We start from the raw sequence: 25,561 nt of genomic DNA on the forward strand, positions 1-25,561 counted from the left end.
CCGTTTACACGAAAGGCTCTGGGTTCCCAAAGCTGTGTTGGGGCTGACGATGTATCAGCAGTGCTGAGGCTTTTGAGCACAGGCATGCTGAAAGGAAGGTTTGCTCCCCAGAACAGAGCTGCTACAAACCACATGAACATCTCCATAAACCCCGGGAGAAGCACCTCGCTCTCTGTGGCTTCCAAATCTTGCTGCTCTCTCATCCCTAGAAATCAATTGATCTTTTGTTCCGTTATTTAGGCGCAAACAAACTGCTCTGTAATTCTCTTTCTCCTCCTTTATGCTATTTTAAAAGGAGCCCCTACACGTACCCTTTCCAAACAGCCTCTTACCCCCCTCTGCATTTTGAAGATAGAGGCTGGGAAGGTCCCAGGCAGCCACCTGGAGCTGAATTAATGCCGTCTGGCCCAGCCAGCTGGAAACTACCTGATCTTGATAACCACCTCCTAACGCGTTCTTCCCCTGTGCTGTCGTGAGATTCAGTTCTTTGCCTTTGGTATAAATCACCACTTGCATGCGGCAAGGTAAGGCAGCGAGTACTGAGAAACGCGGGCAAGTGGGGCAGTTACATGAGGATGTGGGGGCTTGTGAGGCCTGGGTTCCTGCACAGGGAGGGGTTTCAGCATCTCCTGATGTGGTTTTAGTCTTGTGCAGGCTTTTTTTTCCCCGTAACTCGAGAAAAATGTGATTTTTGGTGAATCAGCTCTGCAAGTGTATTACCTCGCAGGTACACAGCATGAAGCAGTAGCTTTCCGTGGCCAAATGAAATACCTGAAAATCAATGGAGCTGTTAAAGTCAGCCTTCTGTTCAGCTGGAGGAGGGAGCTTCAGGGGGAAAACAGACCCGCAGTTTTATAAAGGAACCAGGGACATTTTACTCTGTTTCATGTGGCTTTTATTCAGCATGAGCTGCCCCGACTGCTGCGGGCACAGAGCGCAGAGCCCCCTACGTGAACAGGACCACATTTTTGGTACATTTTCCCAAAATTGTGATTTAATCCTGAAAGTGACTTTGCGGAAAGGCAGTGGGAGAGCCCCAAACGCCCCTGTGCAGAGCAAAACCTCTTCTTGGAGGAACACAAAATATCCAGGCCTGCACCCAGCGCCTCTTTGGGCCTTCCCTGGGAAGGAAACTGGTTTAACTGTAACGGGGGCTGTGTGGTGCTCCTGGGGAGAGCTCCTCTGCTTTCCCTACAATAATTTCATTCGTCTCCCGTGGCTTAGCCTGCAGATAAATTGACCACAACTTCAGTGATATTTTAAGGTTGAAATTTAATCAGCAATTGACTTTGGAAAACTAAATATAAACCCAGGAGAGCGTGCTGCTGAGTAGGGCAACTTGTGGCCGCTCCCTGGATGAATCTAACCTTTTCACCATTCATTTTTCTCTCCTGCCTGGGAGTTGGCAGGAAGGGCAGAGCACGGGGCAGCAGCCTTCACCGCATCCCTCCTGCCCAGCTGGGTTTGTATCGCTGCTGGAAAGGCAGCAAGGAGCCACTGCCCAGGGGCAGGAGCCCTTGGTGCTCACCGCCCTCTGCATTTTCTGCGTAAGACTCCCTAAGGTTGGTACAACCATGCCACCTTGTGTTAATTTCTGTTTTCTTATGGCTTTGAGCAGTCACAGAAAAAAAAAAAAAAAAAGGAATAATTTTCTATCTTTGGATGTGTATCTGTAGGTTGGTTTTTAATGCTATTAAAGATTTATTTGGGTTTTCCTGTCCTAACCCTGTTATGTATCCGTAGCAGCTGAAGAGACTCCTTTTGACCATCTGATACTGGAGTTGGTAGTACTCGAGTATTTATTGTGAGGAGTCACATTTGAAAATGCTGTAAAATAAATAATAATAAAAAAAAGTGCTCTGGATATGCACGAAGCTTTTCAAAAAGAAAAGGTCCTGGTTAAACCTTTGCTTCTTTTCTACAGTCAGCAGCAGAATACGTGAAGTCCCGGCTGCCTGAAGTCCTAAAGCAACACCTGCAAGACTATGAGAAGGACAAGGAGAACAGCGTGCTGTCTTACCAGACCATCCTGGAACAGCAGATTTTATCAATTGATCGAGAAATGCTGGAAAAACTGACTGTATCCTATGATGAAGCAGGTATGGTTTTATTTCTTCCTAAGTGAGGCTTTACTGAAAACAAGTTGCCCACTTCCAGTTCTTCAGACTCCTAGGGCTCGTGTTGGCAAATTGAACTCTGTCCTTAAAGGTTTGAGGTGCTTCAGTGAAACATTTTTCTCCTAAAATCAGGTTAATTTAGGAGAAAAAAAATCCACTTTGGTGATTTGCATCCTAAATAGCTGAAAGGACAGTTCTTGTACCAACACTTGGCTCTTTGTAACCTACAGATGTTGGTGCTGGAGCCATGTGTTTTGCATTGTCTCTGCGAGCTGTGTGACCGAGCCACACAATGCAGTTTGGAAGGATTTTGCAGCCTGTTACAATGTTCTTGTTAGATGCACGTCCTGCACGTCACTGGGTTCTTCAGGACTTAGTTTTGGACTTGCCTAGCCAAGAGTGTACTGGGGAGTCACGGAAACTGATTTTTGACTGTGACGTGATGGGTGTGGGTAGTCAAAAATAGACAACTGATGGAGTACTGGAGGCATTTAAGTAGTGCAGTTACGGGGTTCTTCGCTTCTGATATTTGTGCCTTGACAGTCTAGGTATGTGGTGGCTTTCTTAGGTACAGCTAACACTTTCTACTAGGAAAAAACGTGTTGTTTTTTTTTTTTTTACTACAAAAAGTACAGTTAGAAGTGTTACTGCTTGATTAATATTCATGGTAGTGACTGGATTTTCTTAGTCCCTGGTACTTTCTTGTTTTGTTTTCCCTTTGGCCGTAGCTGGCACCATGGTGCCCTTTGGGAACCGTTCTGAGCATAACTCAAGGTTTTTCTTCCAGCTGTTTTAGCCAGAAGCCTAAAACTCATAACCAGGTTTTTCATCCCCTTTAGCTCACGTTTGCTAGATACCCTTCCAAGGGGATCACCGTGTTGTTTGGCCCTTGCTAGATGGCCCTGCTAAAATCCCCATCCTCTGAGTTCATCTCCCCTAGCCCAGCTCTGGAGAGCCAAGCAGCAGCCAGCCTGTGGCGTTTTCTCCTGTTACTTTGGACTTAGGCTGTAGTGGCCTGAACTGCTTAAAATGCTGCAACCACTTCCCAGCTGTGTTCAGCCTCCTGCTCGGCCTCCCCCGCACTATCAATATCGTTCTCTTAAGCTACTTTGATCTCAAACGCTCCAGCAACTTAAAGTGCCATTTGCCGACTGCGTGCTCTGGGTGCTTAGAGGACTGTGAGCTTTAGGAACTTGAAGTAATTACAGTGCTCTCGTCCTTTATCAACCACGTTTGCGCTCTCCCCCAGTAAATAAGCCTGATTCTCTTGAACTCCTTTGATCTCAGGAGCTCTCAGGCAGCTCGCGGTGCCGTTTGCAGCCCACTCGTGTGCTCCTGTGCTGAAGGAGCTCGGAGTCGTGTGAGTTGTTGAAGGACAGCACGGTTAACAGATGGGCACGGGTTGTCTTCTTCATCAGGTACCTCCTGCTTTTAATGATGCATAAAAAACAAGCTTTGGAAGTTGTTGCTTTCCGTCGCCTCTGTTTATATTTTGAACAGAGAATTTATCAGCCCGGTGGCTCCTGCAGATCTGTCTCGGTCACGCTGGTTCGGTCCCTTTATTTCTGTAGTCAGTTTGATTGATAGGAGTTTGTTAGGAAGGGAAGGGTACAGGGGAGAGAATTACCAGCTCCTGTCAGGATAAGGAGAAAGCATTTTTCTTTATGGAAAACTGCGTGTTTGTGCAGAGCAAATAAAGAGTAAGCTGCTCCAAACACACGCTGGGGATTTATATCTCACGATAAAACAATGGTGTAGAAATTAGGAGCTACGTAAATACCGAGTTTAGAAAGGTCTCGGTGTACACATGTCCCAAACAGCGAGTGTGCCTTGTTGTAAACTAAAATCCTCAATCTGAGCTGGCTGATTGCTCGGAGGCACGCTGCTGGGTGTTGTACTTAGGTGCTGTAGTCAGTGGTGTGCTCGAGGGAAAAGCACTTCTCAAATGGGTCTGAACTCATTTCTCCTGTTCCTTGTCCTCGCTCCATCATTTCGGAGGTCACAAACGCCTTTTCTGCGTGTAGGATTCCTCTGCATCCATTTCCCAGGTGAAAACAGAGCTGTGCTAAACCAGCCTGGGCTTCTGGTACGACTGTGCCTGTTAATTGAGCCGTTAGAGCACGGCTGTGATGTTAGTAACAACGTGCAGCTTCGGAGGGCTGGACGCCCTAACGCCTTCCTCTAAATCTTCCCTGTCAGGAGCTCGGGGTCCCAGAGCTACCAAACGCAGGGCGTTCATCTAAAAATAGTCAAATGTTGACAAGATTTTTAGTGAAGTTTGACTAAGAAAGCTTGGTAAGATGAAAGCAGGCCCAGCGTGACAGATGGGTACAAATCCTCTCCTAATCTCTAAATCCCTTCGTTTAAAAAGTGCCGCTCTTGGCTCGCTGCGGCTGGGGTAGTTTTGGGCCAGGATCTTTTCCTCCCTCAGAAGCGCTGTTGGATGTAAATCCTGCTCCGCCTACCTACGGCATCTCCCCTCTCTGGGGTGGTCAGCGACTGCTGGACAAATGAAATTTTGGGATACTTGAAGGTATTTTGGCACTGAGCTCTTGCGTGCCAGTTGGCTCCAGCCTGCTGGGAGATCTGCTGATAGTTCGTGCTGTGATGGGCGGCCGCTGTCCCCGGGTGACAAAAAAAAAAGACAAATTTCATTTTGCCTCACCATGAAGCCAAAGGGAGCCAGGGAATCCAGCTCGGCAGCCAGGAGCGCAGGCAGCTGTCCCCGCTGTCCTTGTCGTGGATGGCTCCATTTTCAGCCCTTTGCTCACCTTTTCCTCCTCCAGCCCATCTTTCAGTGCCACTGAATGAGTGAAACTGCTCGTGTCAGCAGTTTGTTTCCGTGAAGAGTGGTTTTACGCTAGCAGCTCACGTCCCAAAGTGCCCGAATGCTCCCGTCTAAGCAACAGAATTTATTTTCTGCTGAGAGAAAACGCGCCCGTTAGCACTACGGCGTGCTGCAGCCCATCTGAGTGAGGTGGGGTCTGTGCTCTGTGCTCCACCTGCACCCAACGTGCCCGGCACGTGAGGTGTTTGCCACCCTGCAGGAGTTAGCACACGATGGGTGGGTGATGAATTCAATCGATTCTCCTGCTCAGCCTCTGTTCCTGTGCCTTGCAGAAGCCCAGGCTGGGTTTCTGTGCCTCCTGGGCTCTGGGACAAACGGCCCTGAGCGTAAATCCAGGACTCAGGATTCGTTCTGGCTTCAGGATCTGCAAGAAGACGCAGCCTGGCACCGGTCTGCCCAGGTCCCGGCCCAGGAGCTTTGGCTGCTTCTGGCAGCTGGACAGAAAAGCAAAAATATCCAAGGTTCAACTTCACCCCAGTAGGCTGGTGAATCCATTTCTCTCCCACAAATGTCCAGGTTAGTGTGGGCGCTCTGGGAATACGTGCTGCAATTTGGGAGAATGAACACCTTGCTGGGGAAACATCATTTTTTTCCACTGCAAGAAGTTTGATCAGGTGAAGCCATCGTTCTACATCGCAGCCAAGCTACAGTAAGTTATCTTCACCGTGGTATCTATCACACGATAGCTCGTGCACGTTACAAATGCAGGAAGAAATCTGTTGGGTTTGCTGTAGCCACGTTATTTTAAAAAAAAAAAAAAAAGGTCTTAAAATTCTGGGAGTCTGCTTTTGGTACGTGTTTGGCTGCTCCTTGACACACGGGGCTGGTCTGTGGGGACAGAGCTGAGCACAATTTCAGCAGCGGTGACTCCCCAGGGCTTAAATCCCGGCCTGAGCAGGCGCCCAGCACTGGCAGAGGCAGAGGAACCCAGTAAGAATTGTTACCCCGAGAGCCTGACGATCACCACTGACCTCATCCCATCTCTGCACGAGTCTTCATGAAATATTCTGTGGCAGCCACCAGAGGGACGGCTTCTGAATGACCTGGGAGCTGACACACAGCGGGCAGGCTGGCACCTGAAGGACGTGCGTGGCGTGAATTCCCCAGGGCAGCCCCAGGCCTTTGTTGCAGTTGGTGTTACTGATAAAAGTCAGACCTGAAACTCAGCCACCTTCCTGCGTGAACCTTTGGGAAGCCCTGGTAGTGGCTCCAGGCGATGTGATGGAATTAGAGACAAATGTTAGCAGAGCAGGCTGTGCCCAAATCCTGCTGTAAAGCCACGTGGCTTTGGTTTGTTTAAAATGTTTGATCCTGCTCTTCCTTGGAACAGTTCGGTGCTGTCCTCTCCAGGCAACGCCTTCGTCTTGCCCGGTGAAAACCTCACAGCTTCGTCCAGATTCGCATTAATAATTTTTGCTGCTGCTGACGCCAGGTCTCGGGGGTTGGAAGGCTCCTTGCATCCCCTTGGTGGGTATTTCTGCTTCTGATGTATTCAACTGCTGGGCGTGGTGCCGAGGTAAAACTGAGTATCACAGCAGTGCCAAGAAATGGACTTCAGAACGGAACTGGAGATTCATTCCTCCTGCATTCAGGTGATTGTTCACAAGGACGAGGGATTCATCGTGCTGTGATGGAGAGACAGCATCTGAGTCTCTCAATCTGTGGGCACATCCCAGGGTGCTGTAGCTGAGCCTGGTGTGGTCGGGGTGAGCAGCACCGGGTGCTGGTACCGACTTACGGCTTAATGGAGAGAACAGGACAGGGCTGAACGGGAGCACAAAGCAGTTCTCTGTTGTTTCAGACACCAGATCTTGAAGCGGTGTTGCACAGGCAGGTCGGGATCGTCTCAGGATAGGAGCTGAGCTGTGATTGTAGAGGTTAAACCTGATTTCTGTGGGTCTGTAAGCACGGGGTTTCTTTTCATCTGTTTTAAAATACGTCATTCTTCTAATCGTAGGGAAAAAACGTGATGCTGAGATGATTAAGAAACTCTGAGACCTCGCATTTTTCAGAAAGGTTATTTTCAGGCCTGTGCTTTGCAGCGCAGATGTTTGCAGAAGGATTTATTTAACCATGGGAAGAGGCAGGCACCGCTCGCTCGGAGGAAACACCAGCGCCAAGGGGACTCAAGGACAAATGTCTGCGTGCTGGGTGCTCTGCTCGGCCCCCGCCACCGTGCAAGAAGTTTGGAGGAAGGCAGTCGGGCACCTTAAAAATGCAGGTTTGGTTTGGAAGGGTGCCGTGAGGGTGGCAGGCTGTGCCATCCCGGTGGTGGGGCAGAACCGGGCGCTGGTTTGGAGATTACAGTAACGCTTTCTCTAATCCGTGTGGCTTTTGCTGAGAGCAATTGTAAACGATTTCAACACTTGAATGAGCTCTAAAGGAGCAGTGGGCGAAGGAGCGCTAATGAGCACAATTAGCTCGGCCTGCCGCAACACCCTTGATGAAGGATTTTCATCCTGCATGGATGTTGTGAGGTCTCCTCGCGGCCCCGGTGCGGATGACACAGGGATGTCTGCTGCCTGATTGATCTTTGCTTACCTGGTAGGTAAGCAGCGGAGAATGAATTTATTTTTATGGCTTTGGGTTGCAGCTGGTGGCTCATCCCCAGGGCACACGAAGGCGGCGTTACAGGGTCCTGGTGCTGTAACCTCGCTGCTCCTGCCTCCTTCTAACCCTAGTGGGAGGCAGGAGCCTGCCCTGCCCTACTTGCTGCCTCGTCTCACGTCCGTGAACCCAACCACCCCCTCATGTGGGGGCACCAAACCCCCCCTGGCTAACATTTCTGTTCACCAGGCCCCTCCAGCTCCTTCTGTATCTCTGTTTCTCATTCCTTTTATTTCCCTGTACAAGACTCATTCAAGAAACCGTTGGCTCGAGGCCGTGCTGGAGCGCTGCTGCCTTGCCCCCAGCCTGCCCTCCTGCCCCACCTCATCTGTGCAGGCAGCATCCAGGTTTTACATTTTCTGGTGGTTTTCCTTTTAAATGGCCCAGTGGGGCGTTATTCAGGCAGCTGCTTCGAGGGAGCGGCCCACCACGCGCTCAGTTCTGGGCCCTTTCTGCTGGGAATTTTCCCTTGTGCACTCGCGTTACATCTGAGGCGACTGACAAGAGCACAGCAATTCCTAACTCTGCACAAGGTTAAACGGCTGAAATAAAAATAGCTGGAAAAGAAAACAGTGAAATCAGCTGGCACCGGGGGGTCAGGGCCTGGCGCTGGCCCAGCCACCAGGCAGAGCACGGCGCAGGCCGAGCGGTGCGGGCTTCATCCTTCATCAATCACATCGCAATCACAAGGCTGGCTCCTGGCTCAGCTTCTCACCCTCTTCCGTACACACAGGTTGTAGATCCACGGAGACTGCCTGCAAAGTCACCTTTTTTATAATGACGGCTTGTGGAGCTGTGTGCTGCCCGAGCATCGGGGCCGTGCCGTGCTCCTGGCGGTGTGTCCCTGAGCAGGACGCGTGGGAGTCCCTCTCCTGCCTGTACGAGCAGCGAGCCCCGTGCTGCTGGCGCTCTGCAGGGCAGGAGGGGGCTCGTCATTTTGCTCTCCCCTGTGCTGAGGGTGTCCCGGCAGCAGGAGCCCTGCATTTGGGGTGCCTGGGGTGAGCCTGGGGCCGGGTTCCTCTGGGTCCTGCTGTTTCCAGGCCGTTAGGCTGTGCAGCGGGCAGGGGTTGGCACCAAACTGTGCCCCTTTGGGTCTGCGAAGCGTCAGCCGACTGCACAAAATAATCGCTGTGTGCGCCTGTGTTCTGAAAAGGGATTTCTGGTTTAAAGCTGTGCGAGACAGACTGTTAAGTTAAAAAATAAATTCCCCAGCACGCAGCGCGTCTAAAAACAAATTGTTTATTGCTGGCTGTTATATTTATCCCAGCCGTGGGATATTCCACCACTGACACGGGAACGGCAAGACTCAGCTCTTCATTCTCGTTTTGGGCAGCACCGCAACAAGCTGCAGCCGTGGGAGTTCAGGCTGAGGGGAACAGCGTGGGCTTGGGCCCGAGCAGAGCTCCCTGCGGGCAAAACCAGAGCTCAGGCAGCTGCCCAGGGCTGTGCTGGCACGCCCGGGTGTCGGCATTCTCCTTAGAGCTGCTTCTTGGTTGGGTTAAACCACACACACAGACACACTGCTCTGCAGCACGCTGCTGCCCGAGGGCCCTGCTCGTGCCCTCTGTGCCCCCGCAGGGATTCCTCTCTGCCTCCCTCCTGGCAGAGCCACGCAGACATCAAAGAAGCCCGTGTCGGAGCAGTTTTTTGTATCCTGCCCGTCTCCATCTCTTGCCCAGCTGGTGCCACTTTCCCCGTCAGTCTCTGCTATGCAGCAAGGGTGGGTGCCTCGTGTTAATGAATAATTAGATGGAAATGAACAACAGAGGTGAAAACTCAGCCATGTGCTTCCTTCGATCATGTAAAAGGAAAAGAAAGCAGCCACGAAATGAATTTCATTTACTGGTGAAGGATGCTGGAGTGCCTGTTGTAAGAAGTGAGCCATAACTTCAGGAGTGCGTTGTAATGAAACCCGCGTGTCAGCAACATTCCCTTTTAATGTTTATGAGAGTTTGTATTAAACCTCAGTCACTTGTCATCTTTCTGCTCTAACATACGAATGAAATTGTGACACCAAAGCTGGTGCAGGAGTATTTCTATTAGCTGGAGTTTTCATTAACGCAGCTCATATCACACTGGCTACAAGATCAGAGCGTACAAAAGGCACGTTCTTAATGGCATCCGCTCTGCTCCCCATCAGTTGAATGAGGAAAACCAAACCCCTGGTGTCAGTACCTTGAGAATTGCCCATTTTTTCCAGTGTTTCCCTGCCACTTAGCTGACGGTACCGTGCCTGTGGTCAATGACTGACTAAATGCTCTGTGTGTTTAAAGGTTAAAGTAATTAACAACGTCAAATCATTTTCTTTTTTTCAATAAAACATCCTTCAGATTGTAGCCTTCCTCCCAGCAGCAGTTTCAGCAGGTTTGCTGTCTCCTAGCGTCACACTGAGAACGCAGCCACGTGCAGTAGTTCCCGTTCGTGGAAGCTGCGTGGGGGCTCTGCTGCGAGACGCGCTTCTGTCCCCTGCTGCTCTTCTTGGCCGTCAGGAAAAGGCAGCCCACAGACACTGGAAATCCCTCTTCCCCCTGAGCTCTTCCCCCAAATCGCAGATCTGAAGAACACTTTCCTGCTAGTCATTTTTCCTACCTGAGCATGAGACCGCTGAGTTTATTTTCAGCCTCACCCCCCGTCACCTACCTGCAGAAGCAGGCAGTGAATGCCGAGCTAAGTGCCCACCGCAGCAGGACGCAGGGTAACGTCTGGCCAAACAGCAACGGTGTGAGATAGCCTGAGTAGGGAATGATTCGGTAAAACCAGCTGATATGAGAGGAAATCTAACAGACGTAAGTAGCGTTAGAAGAAAGCTGCCACTGTGATGACAGCCTGCTCCCCGGCACTGATATTTGAAGCAAATTTGCAGATATATATTGGAGAAAACTTGCAGTGTAACTGCAGGTATTTGTGTAATCTGTAAGGGTTTCTGCTTCCCGTTGCCTTCTGCTGTTCCCCAGGTACGACTTGTCTGATCGCGCTGCTGTCGGATAAAGAGCTCACGGTGGCCAACGTCGGCGACTCGCGGGGAGTGCTGTGTGACAAGGACGGGAACGCCATCCCCCTGTCCCACGACCACAAGCCCTACCAGCTGAAGGAGAGGAAGAGGATTAAAAGAGCTGGTGAGTTACAGCGTTTGTGCTCCGGATTGAGGGTTCATCTTTATTTTCTCTCCTCTGTCAGTAATGCAGCCTTCTCCCCTGTGAGACACCGAGAGTACCAGAGCGAGGAATCAGCAGAAAACCCCTTCCGTTATTAACACGGCTCTGCTGGGAGGGGCTCACGGTGCAGACAAATGGAAGCAACTGGCCTCTGCCTTGATGAGTAAGAAGAGCAGCCTTCATCTGCAACAGCCAGTGCGCCGTCCTGGCCAGTGCCCCTGCGATCCCCTGATAGCACAGTAACAACCAGCAGCAGGCCCTTCGCACAGCCCCCTGGCACAGCCCCCTTACAGGCACCTCACGGCTGCATCGTGGCAGCAGCCCTCATCTAAGAGGCTGGGTCTGAACCTCAGCGAGGTTTAGTTGCTAAAATAAGCAGAGCACGAATCTAATTCTTTACAACTATTTTTCATCCCCATATAATCGCTGTTAATAAGCACAAACGTATGTTGCAGCAGTCCAGAAACAGTAATCTTTCCACAATGAATCTTCCTAGCTTGCTTACCCTGTCACTTCAGCGACCCCCTGGGCTAGCAGTTACATTTGGAGCATCGAGTTTAACAGCCAATTCTCCACGAGTTTGTCAGAGCCTCTTTTGAACCCATTTCTGGTGTGGCTCCCACAGCAGCCTGCAGCAGGGAATTATTTGATAAAGAAAAAAGTGCTAAACCTACTGATGAGCGTTGCCTCTAGAGATGCATTGTTTCTCTGCCTCAAATTCTTCATCTGTAAAGTGGAAATAACACATCTTTCCCTGAGCATAAAGCATTTTTAAAAGCTGCAGGTTATCAGTATGCCCACACCAGTATAAATGCCTGTACGTGTCAAACGCCTGCCTGCTCGGTTTGCTTTTATCACCAAGGAAGCGTGAGAGCAGTGCGATTCTTCTGCTGCCACACAGGGACCCAAGGTCGTGTAAGTTCCCCAAGGGGACATAAAAAGTTTACAGATCCTAAGGAGAAGGAGTAGGAAAATCTTGGTCTTGCTTTGCTTCAGCTGCGTACCTGGGAGATGTATTCATAAAAAACAGAGTTTTCCATTTAGCAGTTCAACTTCCCGAGGCCTCCTTTAACATCAGCCAGGTGCTCTGCACAGTTGTTCACTTAGCGAAGGCCTTCACTTAATGGTTGTTTATTGTTTATGTTGAAATGAGGCTTCATAACACAGCAACATGTAAAATGAACCTGGATTTCTGCAGGAATTTCCAACTTTGGAAGAAGCTAATTTCATAGACAGGCAAACATAATTACCTGCAGCTGAACAAGAAATACTCCAGCTAGCGTAATAACGTAATGGATTTACTCACCTGGTGCCTACTGAAGAGTCACTTTGTACGCAGCAGCACTGCATCCAGAGGCTGGCGTAAGCGCGCTGCAGCGAGTCAGCATCAGCTCGCTCCCTGTGAGCACAGTAACGGATGGCAGCAGTGCTCTCCTCTAGTTGTGTGTGATGTGTGCTTAAACTGCCTCTGCCTAATTGCGTTTTGCTTCCCCCGTCATTCCAATACGTACGTACCATTACACGCCGAGTTACTACGGCTCTCACCACTTCTGAAGAAAATCCCTGTGCTGGTGAGGAGGTGGCTGTGCCACGGGCAGCTCAGGTGCCCTCCAAACACGCAGCAGCAGCTGGACAGGGCTCGTTTGCCTGGCTGAAGTGGAGTTGCAGAAGGGTAAAAGAGGAGCTGAAAACACTCTGATAACTCCAAAGAACAGCCACATCTCGAAGAGCACCAAAGGGGACAGGCTGCAGATACAGACACCAACCAGTTTGTGTAACCTGGTTGTGTTCTAATGCTCTGTGTTGGGCATTTCGCAAGTCAGTTGTCCTCAAGGGACTCTGACTTTTGATTCCTGTTAAACTGGAGGAAATCCTGCTGTGCATTAGTGCAGACAGTGGCACGCAAAGGCACACACATGAAATAGAAGCTGCTGCCATTCTGCTGTGACCTCGAGGCCCTGTGTCGTTCCCTTCCTAAGGCAGTCGGGCCATGTACCGGCCAGGCACTGGCTGGATCAGTCACTGGTATCAGTGCAAAACCTATCTTAGTACGAGCAACCCCTAAATACTGTGACACATTTTCAACTGGCAGTAGCCTTAATCGTGGTGATGGTCAGTCAGTCAGTCAGTCAGATCCCACCCTGCATTTTTCTAGGTTAAAATTTTGTGACTGGTTTGTTGACAGTGTTTTTTTTGGGTGTGTTTGACACACCTCATTCAGGGCAGTTTGCTAGAAGACCCTACAAATGTTTTTGCATTTGCTTCTTTCCTAACGCCTTAAGTGAGATTTGGGCCCTGCTGCAGGTGTTGTCGCTGTTACGTTTCCTTCAGAGATCTGAGGTGGGGAAACATGAACTTCACTGAAAAAGGAGGGTTCAGTGACACAAGATGTAAAGACTCGCTTTCGGTATTTTCATTTTAACATCGCCACAAGGCTTGCCAATAACTTGTCACTTGTGCAGCACAGCAACACCTGTCTGTGCGTTCGGTACGGTGCAGTCTCACTGGGGACTACAAAGCTGCTTCATTCAAAAGCGCAGCCACTCGTGTGCTCCAGCTGCTCCAGCAGCACGAGCAGGCGGGCACGGTCCCGCTCTTCGTTGCAGCACTGTGGCACTGACTGAAGACATCCCCTATTTTTTGAGATCTGTAATGTTGATGTAGCTCAGGACACCGCATCAGGAATTTTTGGGTGGATCTGACAGCGAGTCGGGGAAGGTTTTAACAGCGTTTGTGTTTCCCTCCAGGTGGATTCATCAGCTTTAATGGCTCCTGGCGTGTTCAGGGGATCCTGGCCATGTCCCGCTCGCTGGGGGATTACCCTCTGAAGAACCTGAATGTTGTCATTCCCGACCCCGACATCCTCACCTTTGACCTGGACAAACTGCAGCCAGAGTTCATGATCCTGGCATCCGACGGCCTGTGGGATGCTTTCAGCAACGAGGAGGCTGTCCGGTTCATCAAGGAACGCTTGGATGAGCCACACTTTGGTGCAAAGAGTATAGTTCTACAGTCCTTTTACAGAGGCTGCCCTGATAATATAACAGTGATGGTGGTGAAGTTCAGGAATAGCAGCAAAACAGAAGAACAATAATTACCAGGGGTTCTCTGCCTCACGCTGAACTTAAAACAAACTCTTACATTTTAAACATAGTGGAAGGCTCTAGTAAATACCATTAAGATTCTCCACGAAAAGAACAGATCCCTCTGGTCTTTGTTCTTCGCTTAACAGAAGGAGCAATACAACCAACACGTTTTGAGTGATTATCAGAATTAAGTTTGTTCACACCTATCTGTCTCCTATGACCTTGCTGCTCCTTAGAAGCTAACTGTAATCTTCCATTTCAGAATTTTCTTTCAAAATCCTGCGTATGCTTTTCACTTGATTTTTTACCTCTCATTTCTAACAGAGGTTTGTTGCGATGCGCAGCAGGGCAGGGCAGCGCTGCTGCCGATAGCAGGTGGTAGTGATGGTGCTTCTCACTTGTAGGTGTGACTTTTCAGGACGATGCTCTAATGTTTCTCATCTCTTTTTAATCTGCAGTGATAAGGTTGTGTTGGAGGAGGTCTGTGTCGGGCTGTTACTGGTACGAGGAGGAGCCAGCTGTTCGCCCGCTGTCACACAGCTGGCTCGCGCTTTGCTTCCCCTCCCACCCCGCATTAAATAACCCCTGCCAAGCACGTGGTTAGGTGTAGGTACTGAGCTACCCGGAGACACACACTTGTCCAGTCCGTGCACTGCTTTACCAGCATTTCTTCTACACCACAGTGTTAAACTCCAGCAGGATACTGGCGGTCTGAGCTCTGTCACCTCCTCTATCAAACAAACAAACAAAACCAAGCTCTGTTGCGCTAGCAGGATGCCTCTCATTGCCTGAGACTCACCTTTCTGTTATTTTTTTCGCATGGACTTTTCATAGGCATGTAAGAGAACAATGCAAGATAAAATTCATTTCCTTGGTGACTGTTTGGAAAACTAATCAAAGCAGAAGTTCCTTAGAGCTACCTAGGTGGAAGTCACGCCTCTTAAAGACTTCTTTGTAGCACCGCAGGTTAATTTGTGGTTTTAATTCGGGGGAAGGCCTCCTTAGAACGTTTTTTTGGTTTAATGGATTAATGCCAAACAGTGTCACCGCACTGTTGAGATGAAAGCTTGTGATAAATCTAGATAAAAATATTTTTAGATCTAACTTTCAATATGTAACTGTATTTTGGAACCTGTGACTGTTGTAAGTTTAAGCAATGGCATTCTGAGTGTGCCATCTGATAACGTAGTCGGCTGCTTCATGAACAAGGGGCAGCAGCGGCGGCATGACAGGACAGCGCGTGTCAGGGGAACAGAGTCAGGGCCCAAGTCGGATGTTGGTGTTTTGGGTGGCTTGCCTACCTGGATTGTGTCCCCTGGGACTCCTCCCCCCTTCAGAACATGCTCCTGGATGATCTGCTGCCGTCTCTTGTCGTGGAGGTAGTGGAAGTTCTCCGGAATTGGTCCCTGGGCTGAACCAGGGCCATCGGCTGTAGTTAGAGAGTAACTAACACTGCTTCTTGGGTGAGGATACAAAGTAATTAGACAAAAAGCTATCGCCCACATAAAGCATTTGCTGGGAAAGTGGCTTGCAGGTCTCTGCAAGCTCTGTTGTGGCTGTGTTAGCAGGTAGGATGTCTCTCAAGATGAGAACGCAAATTGTGCTTTCTGTGCAGGGAGTTCCCAGCTCAGTCTTTTCATTTTTATTTCTAGGTTAGTTCTGTCCTACCAAACTTCCCTTCTTGAGTTTGTTTGGAGATAATCCCAATTTTTAGCTGGAGATGTTGCTATTGCCAGTGCTCTCCAACATGTACACGTGGCCTTCAGCTGCCTCTTCTCGGTCAGAGCTGTGAGTAGAGCCCCTTGGCTCCGAGTGGAGGACAAAGACACAGAAGTACAGAAGTGTCCAGCGTGCTCTGAAGCCAGCCTGAGTGGCCCTTCCCCAGAGGATGGAAGGTTTCAGGCGTTTTTAATCCCTTGAACAGGAAGAACAGCTTTCAGGGAATTTGGAATGCAGATTTGCATTTAAATCGAGTGGGTACCCAGAAATGCTGACAATTGCAGGGTTCCTCCGTTGTTTTATTTTGAAGAAGTATTTGAGGTCAAATGCTGTGCAATGAAAACCTCGTGTGCTATTTTCAAGGGAGTGCTAAATCACATCATAATGCTACAGCAGCAGGATCGAAACTGGGCTCTAGGCAGAGCTCATGGTGCATGGAGCATTTGCCTTTCCTTTCTCCTTCACAGGTGGTGGTTCTGTTGTGCTGGCTTTCCTGTGTAGAGCAGAGATTGGATGTTTATCAAAACAGCTGCCCAGGGAGAAGAATTAGACCTAGCAGTCCACAGAAGTCTGAAGCAGAGAGGCTTGTGCAGCAGTGACAGAACCACCAGTCCGTCACGGGCATTTGAGAAGTTGGAAGCAGAACAATGGGCAGCTCCAAACCAAAATGTGTAGCCTAACCCCACTTCAGTGAGAAGCTTATGGCTGCAGTAAACCTCTCCGCAGCGCACGTTCCTGAGGCTGGCAAGCATTGCTGAGGAATTCCAGACCTCCTGAGCACGGCTGCCTTTCTGGGTGCTCTAGCACTTGAGATAGCTGGGAAGTGAGGTAGCGGGAAACGCGTGCCTTCAGAGCCCCGTAGCTGCCATAGGAAGCTGAGGGAGGGAGTAAAGCAAACTCTCCCATGGCCTGCTTGAAGAATTTAAGAAAACTCACAGCACAATGCAGAAGTGTCCCGCAGGCTTGCTTGGATATTTATGCCAGGATTCCCTCACACCCGTGGCTGCCCCGTCAGCTACTGACTCGGCTCTATCTCAGCCTTTCAGCGTTTGCAGTTACAGCAGTGGTTGCTCCAGCCCCTTCAGCTGTCTCTGTAACGCTCCCGCCCCGGTAGCAGCTCCCTTCCTGGCCACGGGTGTTCAGGCAGTGATCTCTGGTGATGCTGCTGGCGTTTGTTGTCTTGTCTTGGTTTGGTTTACCTTTAAAGAACTGGTAACAGCTGCTCTAGGTTTAGAGATGAAGGAGTAGTGGAGATGGAGGCTTCGTGCAGTCTTCCTCGTCCAGGTGTGGTGCCTGCCCATGTTCCCTGCCAGATGTCTGTTTGCTAACCCAGTTTTAGCTCTGCAGCTTTCTGGCTGTGCCGATTTGTGCCAAATTCTGCTGTGATCCATGCAGCTAGCTGCCCCGTGACCAGGTTAAGTAATGTCCATATTGCTTATCCAGCCTAAAAGACCTAGGGCCTGATTCTCCTGCCTTACTCATGCAGCCTGTATCTGGAAGGAGCTCCCAGCCGTGCAGCAGGACATCGCTCAGCATCGGGGCGGCAGGACCCCCACCCGCCACCCTGGCTGCTTCGAGCAGACGTGGCAGAGCCCCCTCCTTGCCTTAGGTGTTGGTGGAAGTTTTTTGTCAGTTAAGCTCCATCAGCGACATCTGCTCATCAGGCAAGCGCATCTACCGGCAGAAAGCTGATGCATGAAGTTGCTGCCAAAGAGCATCTTTTGTAGGGCCCAATGTGAAAACTGTGCCTGTACCCGGTCATCCTGCCCAGGGCTGCTCCTCGCCGTTTGCTGCTCCCGGTGCCCCGAGGGAGCTCCACGGGCGCGGGGCGGTCTCACAGCTCCGCCTCGTGGTCGGCCCCAGGCACGGCCCGGGCAGTGCCGAGCTCAGAGCCGCGCTGCGGGCACACAGGCACGGGACGAGGAGATTTGAGGCTCCATTGCCCCTTGTGCGCGCTCCCCGGGAGGCTGGCGCAGGCCCCTGCTCTCAGGCTGAATTTTGCAGCACCTCACGACACCGGTGGCTGCACTCCGGCGTTTGTCTGCGGGCTCCAAACATCTGCCTGAGCGCAGCTCGCTCAGACCACAGCAACAAGCTGGGAATGCTCCAGAACTCATCGCTGGTCCCGTGCGAAACGCGTGCCACTGCTTTTGGTGGGCACCCGGTGCTGGTGGCAGGGCAGGGCTGTGCTGTCTCTGCGGATAGGTAATGTTCTGGAGGCTGCAGCAGCTCTGGAGGCCTAACATTTCTACAAGCACTAAATCTGAAAGGAATGAGTCCATTTTATTGATCGGTATTTAGATAAATACAAATAAAGTAAATGCCATCTAACATAACAAAGAATTGTCTGCTGACTTGCAAACATAAGGTCGGCATCAAAACTACTGTTACTGTTATCAGAGTATTATACCACTTACACATGGTAAAATTTAAAAAGTTGTGAAGATTTTAGGATACAGAAATTAGTACCAGAACACTGCATCAGCTTGTTTGCTATGTCACCACTAATGCTGAATCTTGAAAATAAAGTTTGTTCAGCTGCTTCTCAGAATAGATGGCATTCTGGCTTTATATAGTATTGATATATTGCAAATGTATGCAGAGAACCATTTAGTAAATGATTATATCAAAGGAAAAAGCCACAACTCATCAGCCTTTTCTAAAGTAGTTTGTTCGGCCTCCATCCTGAGATCTGGCTGTACACAACTGCACGATTAAGGGACTTACAACGTGCTGCAGTGTGACAGCTGTAAGACCAGAGCTGCTGCCCCTCCACGTTACCAATCTGCTATAACTTAGCATTCTAAATCTGAGGGCTCATACCTAGTAAGACATATACAGTTAAGCTAATATTGATTTGCATTTTGAATTACTTGTATTTACGTAGTAGTGACAGGCTCAGGTAAGCAGCTGTTTTAAATACTGGTTTCCCCCAGGTAGCCAGGGGCTCCGGGTTTCAGTTTATCACCAGTTACACGAACCATTGCAGACTTACTGTGCTCCGTTAAGCAAAGTGTGCAGTCAGAGCAGCTGACGCCTGTCTAAAGCCATAAATAGAGAGGCTGACATCAAGAGCAATTCTGGACTAAAGTTTTGAAATCCACTTTTATGAGTGCGTCAGCTCCTACATCTGGCATTAAGGACAAACGGAGGTGGTTGAGCAATAGGGAAATAAAGCTTTCACCCTGCATTTAAAGCACCAGCCGTGTGTTCTTTGAAGCCTGTGCAGACCCGTTAGTACCTCTTGGGACACAGGTGCCCAGAAATCTTTTTCAGCCTGTACGCAGCAAAGCTGAATGAATAATCAATGGTAGCGCTTTAGAAATGAAAATATGGGGCTGAGAAGCCTTGCTCTCTGCCCACTCCTACACTGCGTTCAGGGGCGTGAGGGTAATCTGGACAAAAGTGTACTTTAACTGCGTGTGCTTTAATCCTGGTAATTAGGAGAACAGCCACAATCAAGCTGTGTGACAAATACCTGCTCAGTGCCCCCAGCAAGCAGGGCTGTGCCTGTGCCACCACGCTTCCAGGACCCCATGACATTCAGTTGGCCAAAAGCAGCACGAGTTTGCTCCTGTGCCTCTGCCCATGCGCTCACTTGGCCTCATCTGCCGATGAAATCAGACTTTCACGCCAGAACTGCCAAAGTCCCCATGTGATTTTTCAACTTTGTCTTTCGAGTAAGAAAACAATGAGTAATGTTAAAGAGTTGCCTTTGGAAAAAAGTTCTGTGGAGTTAGTTCCACTCTGTACCGAACCATTACACTGCTCCGTGATAAACTGTTTCTTGCAGTGGTTAGCAAGTCCTGGATTTACAAATGAAGTTCACTTTTGTACATTTCAAATCCGCCTGCCTTTAACATGTCAAACTGTACCAACCATGCTAGCGTTAAGGACAAAGCTAACAGGGGCCGGGGCTGCAAAAACAACTTTAAAGCTGTATCGCACGAGTATTACACTGAGTGCCTGCAAAACCACTTCTACACATAGCATTTGGAAGTGCTCTCAAAAAAAAAATGACCAAGAAGAACTCATTACGAAAATGAAGTGCACAGTGAGGGTTCTGTACGGGTAGCGCGGATGTTTATTGGAGAACAGCCTATACAACACACAAGATAAAACCACCACGCTTAAGCAATTCGTCCTGGTGAAAGACAGCTTCCATTTAGTACAACGTCGCTGCATTCTCTTAGATAAGAGCCTCTTCAGGCTTCTGTCTTAACATTTTTTCTCTCAAAAACACGTGGTTTTGAGATTGCATCTTTACTGCAAGCTCAGGGGAGGCTACGCTTTCCTCTTACTTCCAGGCCCACCACGCAGCACTACTGAGAGGAGCAGTGAGGACACGGGCTGTGTCACCCCAGGGCAGAGAGCAGACCGGGATGCTTATGACATCTACGCGCCATCGTCACTCACACTATAAAAAACCTCATTCGGATTTGGATTAATGTGGCCTGGAAAATGAACGTGCTGCGTAGCAACTGTGGGAAGGCCTGAGGTAAACAGTGCTCAGGAGAGGTCACCTGGGGTGAACGCCGTGTTTTTAAATGCTTATTTCATAACAAGAAAATTAAGTGCAGTCCCGTAAGTGCAGGTGAGACAAACTGTCCCACAGAAGATAGAATGTCTCCTCGTACCAGGGGCAGGTGGACAGGGCCTGTAGCTAAGACTCACGGAACAGCAGTGTCTCGGTCATACTGTGCTTTCTTACGGCCTGTGAAAGAAAGCATCTTTATGATTTTCACAAACCCAGTCTATGTTTCTGTTTTTCACAAGTTGGGGTTTCTCTAAAATGAGGACTAATAAACCATCTGCCGTGTTCCTTTTTAACTGTTTGCTTTCCTTCCTACATGGAGTCCTTTCATTCGGCTATGGCTTGCAGCAATACCCAGTAACTGCGTTACAGCTTGACAAGCTCAACTTAACCATCAGACTGCAGAAAGCTTTCCATCTCTTTCCCCCACCCCTCGACTGTAAGCAAATCACAGGAAACTTAATAAATGACCAGCGTGGTACACGTTGGTCAGACAAAAATAGAGACAAAAAATTGGGAGTAGAGCTCTGCTTCCCCACCGCCTTCACCACCGCTAACGCACCTGGTAGGCACATCAGCAACTCTGTCACTTTGGTTGGTTAACCTCCACTCAGCTTCTAGTTTAATTTTTTTTTAAATATGGTGAAATTACATCATTTACTGTACAGCCATTCATGAGGTACTTACCACTTGCTCTGAGATCTTTTAGTACTAACTAGAGAGCGCACCATAAAACTTAGGAAGATGTGCCCACCAGTCTGTGTGCTCTCAGGCTGAGCTGGTTGTAGAGAATAATGCCTCCAGATTTGCAGCACACGCGTAGTGGCTTATACTGAACTTGGTTATTTTCAAACATCCACAACACACAGAAGCATTTTGACTTAGGAACTCTGTGAAACAACGTACAGGCAAGACAGGCTTGAAATGTCAGGCTGTAAACCTTTTGCTGTTCACCCTGAAGTAGTTTCCAGGCATCTTTGACCAATGGATTATCAGCTTTTTCAAAACAGAAACATATCACTATCATAACTGCTTGGCATTTTATGTTAATATGGCTTTCTGAGCCACCTGCGTGCACGGTAAAAAGAATCTTAGGATTTGGAAAAATCTTAGCCTGTGGTTTATGCATAATTTCAGTAAGCAGATGCTATAAAATTTGGGCCCAGCACTGATTTAAATGCTTGTATTAGTCCCTCGTATTAAGCTCTTTTACCTGTTGCATGGCTGCTCACACCAGAAACTCCCGATATTTGCTTTAAGCAGAACCATTAGCTTAGTTGTGTGTTTTTCCAGCCTTTAAGCAATAATAAGGTCAAACTCAAATACAAACTAGATTTGGGAAAGAATTTCAGAAAAAAAAAGAAAAAAAAAAGAATCAGGAATACTTTGCAGTGCAGAACTGATGTTCCCTTTAAATGACAATTTCAGGTGGCATAAACAGCTCACGGTGTATATAAAGCTGCATTTGTGAAAGCAAAAGCCTTGTAATCTATAATCAGCATTATCATTCTGGGGTGCAAATATGAAACTACCTTGCTTGGTGACGGTCACATTTTTACTGCAGCACTGCACAGCCATTTACCCCAGGTACTCCTTTTTATTCTCTCACCAGGAGCACTGTCTGCTTTATCTACCCAGTTGCTAAAGATTTCATAGTCCTTCATAACCACATTTTTTTGAAAAAGCAATACAAACTATGCTGTAGTATCAGTGTTCTTGTGACAAATAATTTATTTCTAAACATTTTACATGTCAGGCTTAAAAAACCAATGGCTTTGTTTTATTTAGAGGTATAAACAATCAAAGAGCAAGTTAACCATTTCTCACAGAGCTCTCAGGATCTGACCACAGTTTTTCAACAATCAAATAACGGATCCTAAAACAACAGGAATAGCTGTAGTTTTACCTCTGTTTCGGGAGCTACAACAGCATTCTTTCCTCGGTTATGCAATGCAGTATCTTTAGCGATTTGGTTTAACAAAAAAATACGTATTTTTGAAAAGCTTTGACCCATACGTTCTTAGAACACTGAAATCTGAAATACTTGTCTAGGCAGTATTTTCCCCAATACATCATTTTTATATATATTAAAAAGTCCTATATTTCCATCATAAAACTATGTAGTTATTGAGAAGACAGCAGAATTCAATACTGACCATAACCACAGCATAACAAAAACATTGGTGAAACCTCAGTCTTGGTACCAGAGGCTTCTGTACCTCTTCTAATTTGTCTCTAAGAGACTATCTGAAAGACAGCCAAATGTAAATATATCATAACACGTTAGCTATAGTACAAATAAAGTGGCAGTGCTCTGTCATTCTAGATGTACAGGATGTAACTATAGTCTCCGCTGTGTAGTAGATGTGTCTAGAACAATTATGTTAATGTAATTGCAAATTCTGTATCGTTGTCTGTTAGAAGTGTAAACTACTGAAACCTTGGTCTTGCCGCTATGAATAAAGTGATTAGAATACCCATCTTTACAGATACAGTACTCTTTGTCTTCTTTACGTTAGAAGCCCAGAACCTCATACTTCTTTCACTTTAATACTTGAAGCACGAAGACTATTTCTGAAATGGATATAAAGTTTTGAATGGATGTGAAGTGTGGTGCCAGGAACCCTCGGGATGCATCAGCACACACACACGTGTATGGATACATGCGGTACCCGATGATATCACTGCGTGAGGGATGTCTCGGGCCCACACTGCACATGGAGTATTCTGGGGCCAGCCCTCTACTGGTCTGTGAATGTTAATAATGTTCCTTGTAAGGCACCAAACCAGTTCTGGTTTACATGTATATAAATACACATACACGTGCACACAGAGTGCATCCCCTTTTCAGAACTTCCCCTTGGCTTCTGCACACCCCACAAATCCAGAGCCCTGGGACACTCGGAACGATTACAGAGGGGTTTCTGTGTCAGTACGAAGGTAGCTCCGAGTTTCGTGCTGGGCAGAGAACAAGTACCTGAAGGCAGCAAAGGATGATGCAGTCACAAAAACAGCAAAAGAAATCAAGTTAGGCAGTACCCTGAGAAGCATCTTCCAAGCTAGTTTCTTGGCATAAACATAACTCCTGTAACATTTTATAAATTCCAGGAGATTCAGGCAGAAATCCCATGGTTACAGCATACAGCGTGCAGAAGCATACTCCAGGACAGGACAGCATACTCCAAAGTATCCTGCATGCATAGGATATACATGTATACATTGAAAAGTGCTTTGCGAATTCCTGATATTTTCACTTAAGAATATGAGAACATCCCAGGAAATGCTGCCATCGCAGCTTTCCCCCAGCAGCACAGTTGTTCTTCAGCCAAAGTCAGCTCAACAACCGTGCTTTTGTTTCGTGTGGCCCTGTGCGTTAGTTGAACACTTTTGCAGTACAATTCCAAGTATAAGACGGTACAGGTTTAAGCTCATGTACATTTATACAGAATCAAAGGCAAGTAACTGAAGTGTTGGATGACAAATCCTGCCAAAACTGGATCATTTCACTAGGCTTAATGCCATGTACTGCAATCAAATGCCTATACTTACAGATATCAAAATTAATTTTATAAAGAAAGAACCGTTCTTCTTCTGGAATGAAGATGTTCACCTTGAGTATATTTAAGCAAATTCCAACATAAACATCCTCAAATTTAATAGGTCTGATATGATTCATCATTTCATAAACCCTCAGCGCCAGGTTTCCGTCCAATATATAACCCATGCCACTGCAGTACGGCGGATAGAAACTGAAAGGATATTCATCGTACGAGATGTACGTTTTCTTGTAGAAGCCTCTGTAGGCGAAGCTACCTATAAAAGGGTAACCAGTGAAAATACTTTCTGAGGAGTTGAGCTTCAGAAGAAATTTTACTAAGTTACCCGTGTTGATGAAGACATCAGAATCAGTCTTCATGACGAATCTAGCATTCGGACAGAACTCAGTCACCCATCGGAACGCCATAATTGTTTTCAAGGTCAGATTGTCGTAAGTGTCCATAAAATCTTGGCTAATTATGTCACCGTACAGGATGCTTTCATCTTCTACTGACAGTGCTGCAGACTTGTCTTCTCTTTCCATTTCCTGACCCAGTAAGAACAGGGTTAGAATCCGATGTCCCCACCAGAAGCTGTGAGATCCCCACGTTATCCTTATGGCCTGCCTTGACTCCACATCATTAGGTCTTGAAGACACCAAGATGACTAGAAACGGATTTATGTCTTTGCATTTCAAGTGTTCTCGTGACGTGAAGAGGTAGGGTTGCTTGTAAACCGGTTCGTATTCATAGAAATACATGGTGTTTGCATGCTCAATCACAGTGTTTGAAGAAAAGGTGATGTACCACATTGTTACGATTGAAAATATGAGAAGCAGCAAGAAAACCCATTGTAACAGTCCCACATACATGACACTTTCTGGAACTAGGCAATAGCTAGTTTGTAGAAGTACATCAGTGGCCTTCCAAATCTGCACCACAAGTTCTGAGGCACATTTCTTACTGAAAAAGAAATGAAAAAGTTGTATTCAGAAGGCTATTGCTCAAACAGGATCTTTTTCTTAGCTTGTCAGCTAAAAGTGTGCTATAAAATAATGAAGACACATCCAAGATTCACTGGTCTGGCTGTCGCGTGCAGCATCCCACACACCCTGAATCAACGCGGCATCCCAGAAACGAGCATGAGCAGAACACTGAGCTGTTGCTGAGTACACTATGGATTGAAGCCTCTTAAGCTTTCACCCTGGAAATTTCCCTTACATAAACCACATCTCAGCACGAGATCACTCATCAAACATTTTGATCCCAAAGAAAGCCGAAAGCTCTCAGCACAATGTCTTCGACTCATTTCAATCTGGAGGAAGGAATACAGACCACAAAATCTAATGGCTACAAAGCATTTGTCAAATGGATGTTCAGAGCCTTCAGAAATGTGTAGTTTATTTCAGAGAAGGGAGGCTCTGCTAGTTTTCATGAGATGGAGCAAATCAGCCAAGACAGCAGATGAATAAAGAAGTACGGGCAAATAATTCATCCATCACCTCAGGGCTGTGCCTGGAGTCCATGCTGAAGATATAAGTGCAGTACCAGGACAAGGTACTACAGCTTGTAAGCTCAGACCACTACAGCTTTCTACAGCTACATTTAAAAATAAAATCCCATTTTTTGTGCCCTCCATTCAGCAATGCTTACCTTAACCATATTTCTTTAAAATTACATACACTGTGAACACGGATTAGGTATCTTTCAGTGAAAATAATTACTATGTCATACCGAGAGGCTTCCAAATGATTTCTACCCCATACTGTGAAATACAAGGACACCATACAGATAGTGGAAGGTTGAACCTCTCAGCACAATTAAATACATTAACTTATCTTTGCGAAGATCACTGCAGAGCTTGGAGTTTTCCTGATATAAAGCATTTACCAAAAAAACAATGCTAGAATTTGGGTTGATTTGATTTGCCAGAGCCCACCTGCCTTCTATTTCTGTGTG

At 47.7% G+C, this 25,561-nt stretch overlaps 2 protein-coding genes across 5 annotated transcripts in view; one reads left to right on the top strand and one right to left on the bottom strand.

Moving 5' to 3' along the window:
* The window catches only part of PPM1L (protein phosphatase, Mg2+/Mn2+ dependent 1L), a 66,083-nt gene extending 45,384 nt beyond the window's left edge, over positions 1-20,699 (top strand). For 3 of the 4 annotated variants that reach the window (XM_084291822.1, XM_084291821.1, XM_084291823.1), the window contains exons 2-4: positions 1,925-2,099; positions 10,527-10,688; positions 13,475-20,699. In XM_084291822.1, the coding sequence (XP_084147948.1) occupies positions 2,063-2,099; positions 10,527-10,688; positions 13,475-13,821 (546 nt within the window). In that variant the 5' untranslated portion in view covers positions 1,925-2,062 and the 3' untranslated portion in view covers positions 13,822-20,699. The remainder of the gene's footprint in view (positions 1-1,924; positions 2,100-10,526; positions 10,689-13,474) is intronic. The other variant, XM_084291820.1, reaches the window with a different exon arrangement.
* Positions 20,700-23,514: 2,815 nt separating this feature from the next.
* Positions 23,515-24,474, bottom strand: B3GALNT1 (beta-1,3-N-acetylgalactosaminyltransferase 1 (Globoside blood group); the record flags this gene model as incomplete). Its single annotated transcript, XM_084291816.1, has 1 exon — positions 23,515-24,474. One exon carries the CDS (start codon positions 24,472-24,474, stop codon positions 23,515-23,517), a length of 960 nt encoding a protein of 319 aa, XP_084147942.1.
* Positions 24,475-25,561: the final 1,087 nt, after the last annotated feature.

The sequence above is a fragment of the Netta rufina genome (assembly GCF_964035555.1).
Source record: "Netta rufina genome assembly, chromosome: 9".
Taxonomy (NCBI): Eukaryota; Metazoa; Chordata; class Aves; order Anseriformes; family Anatidae; genus Netta; species Netta rufina.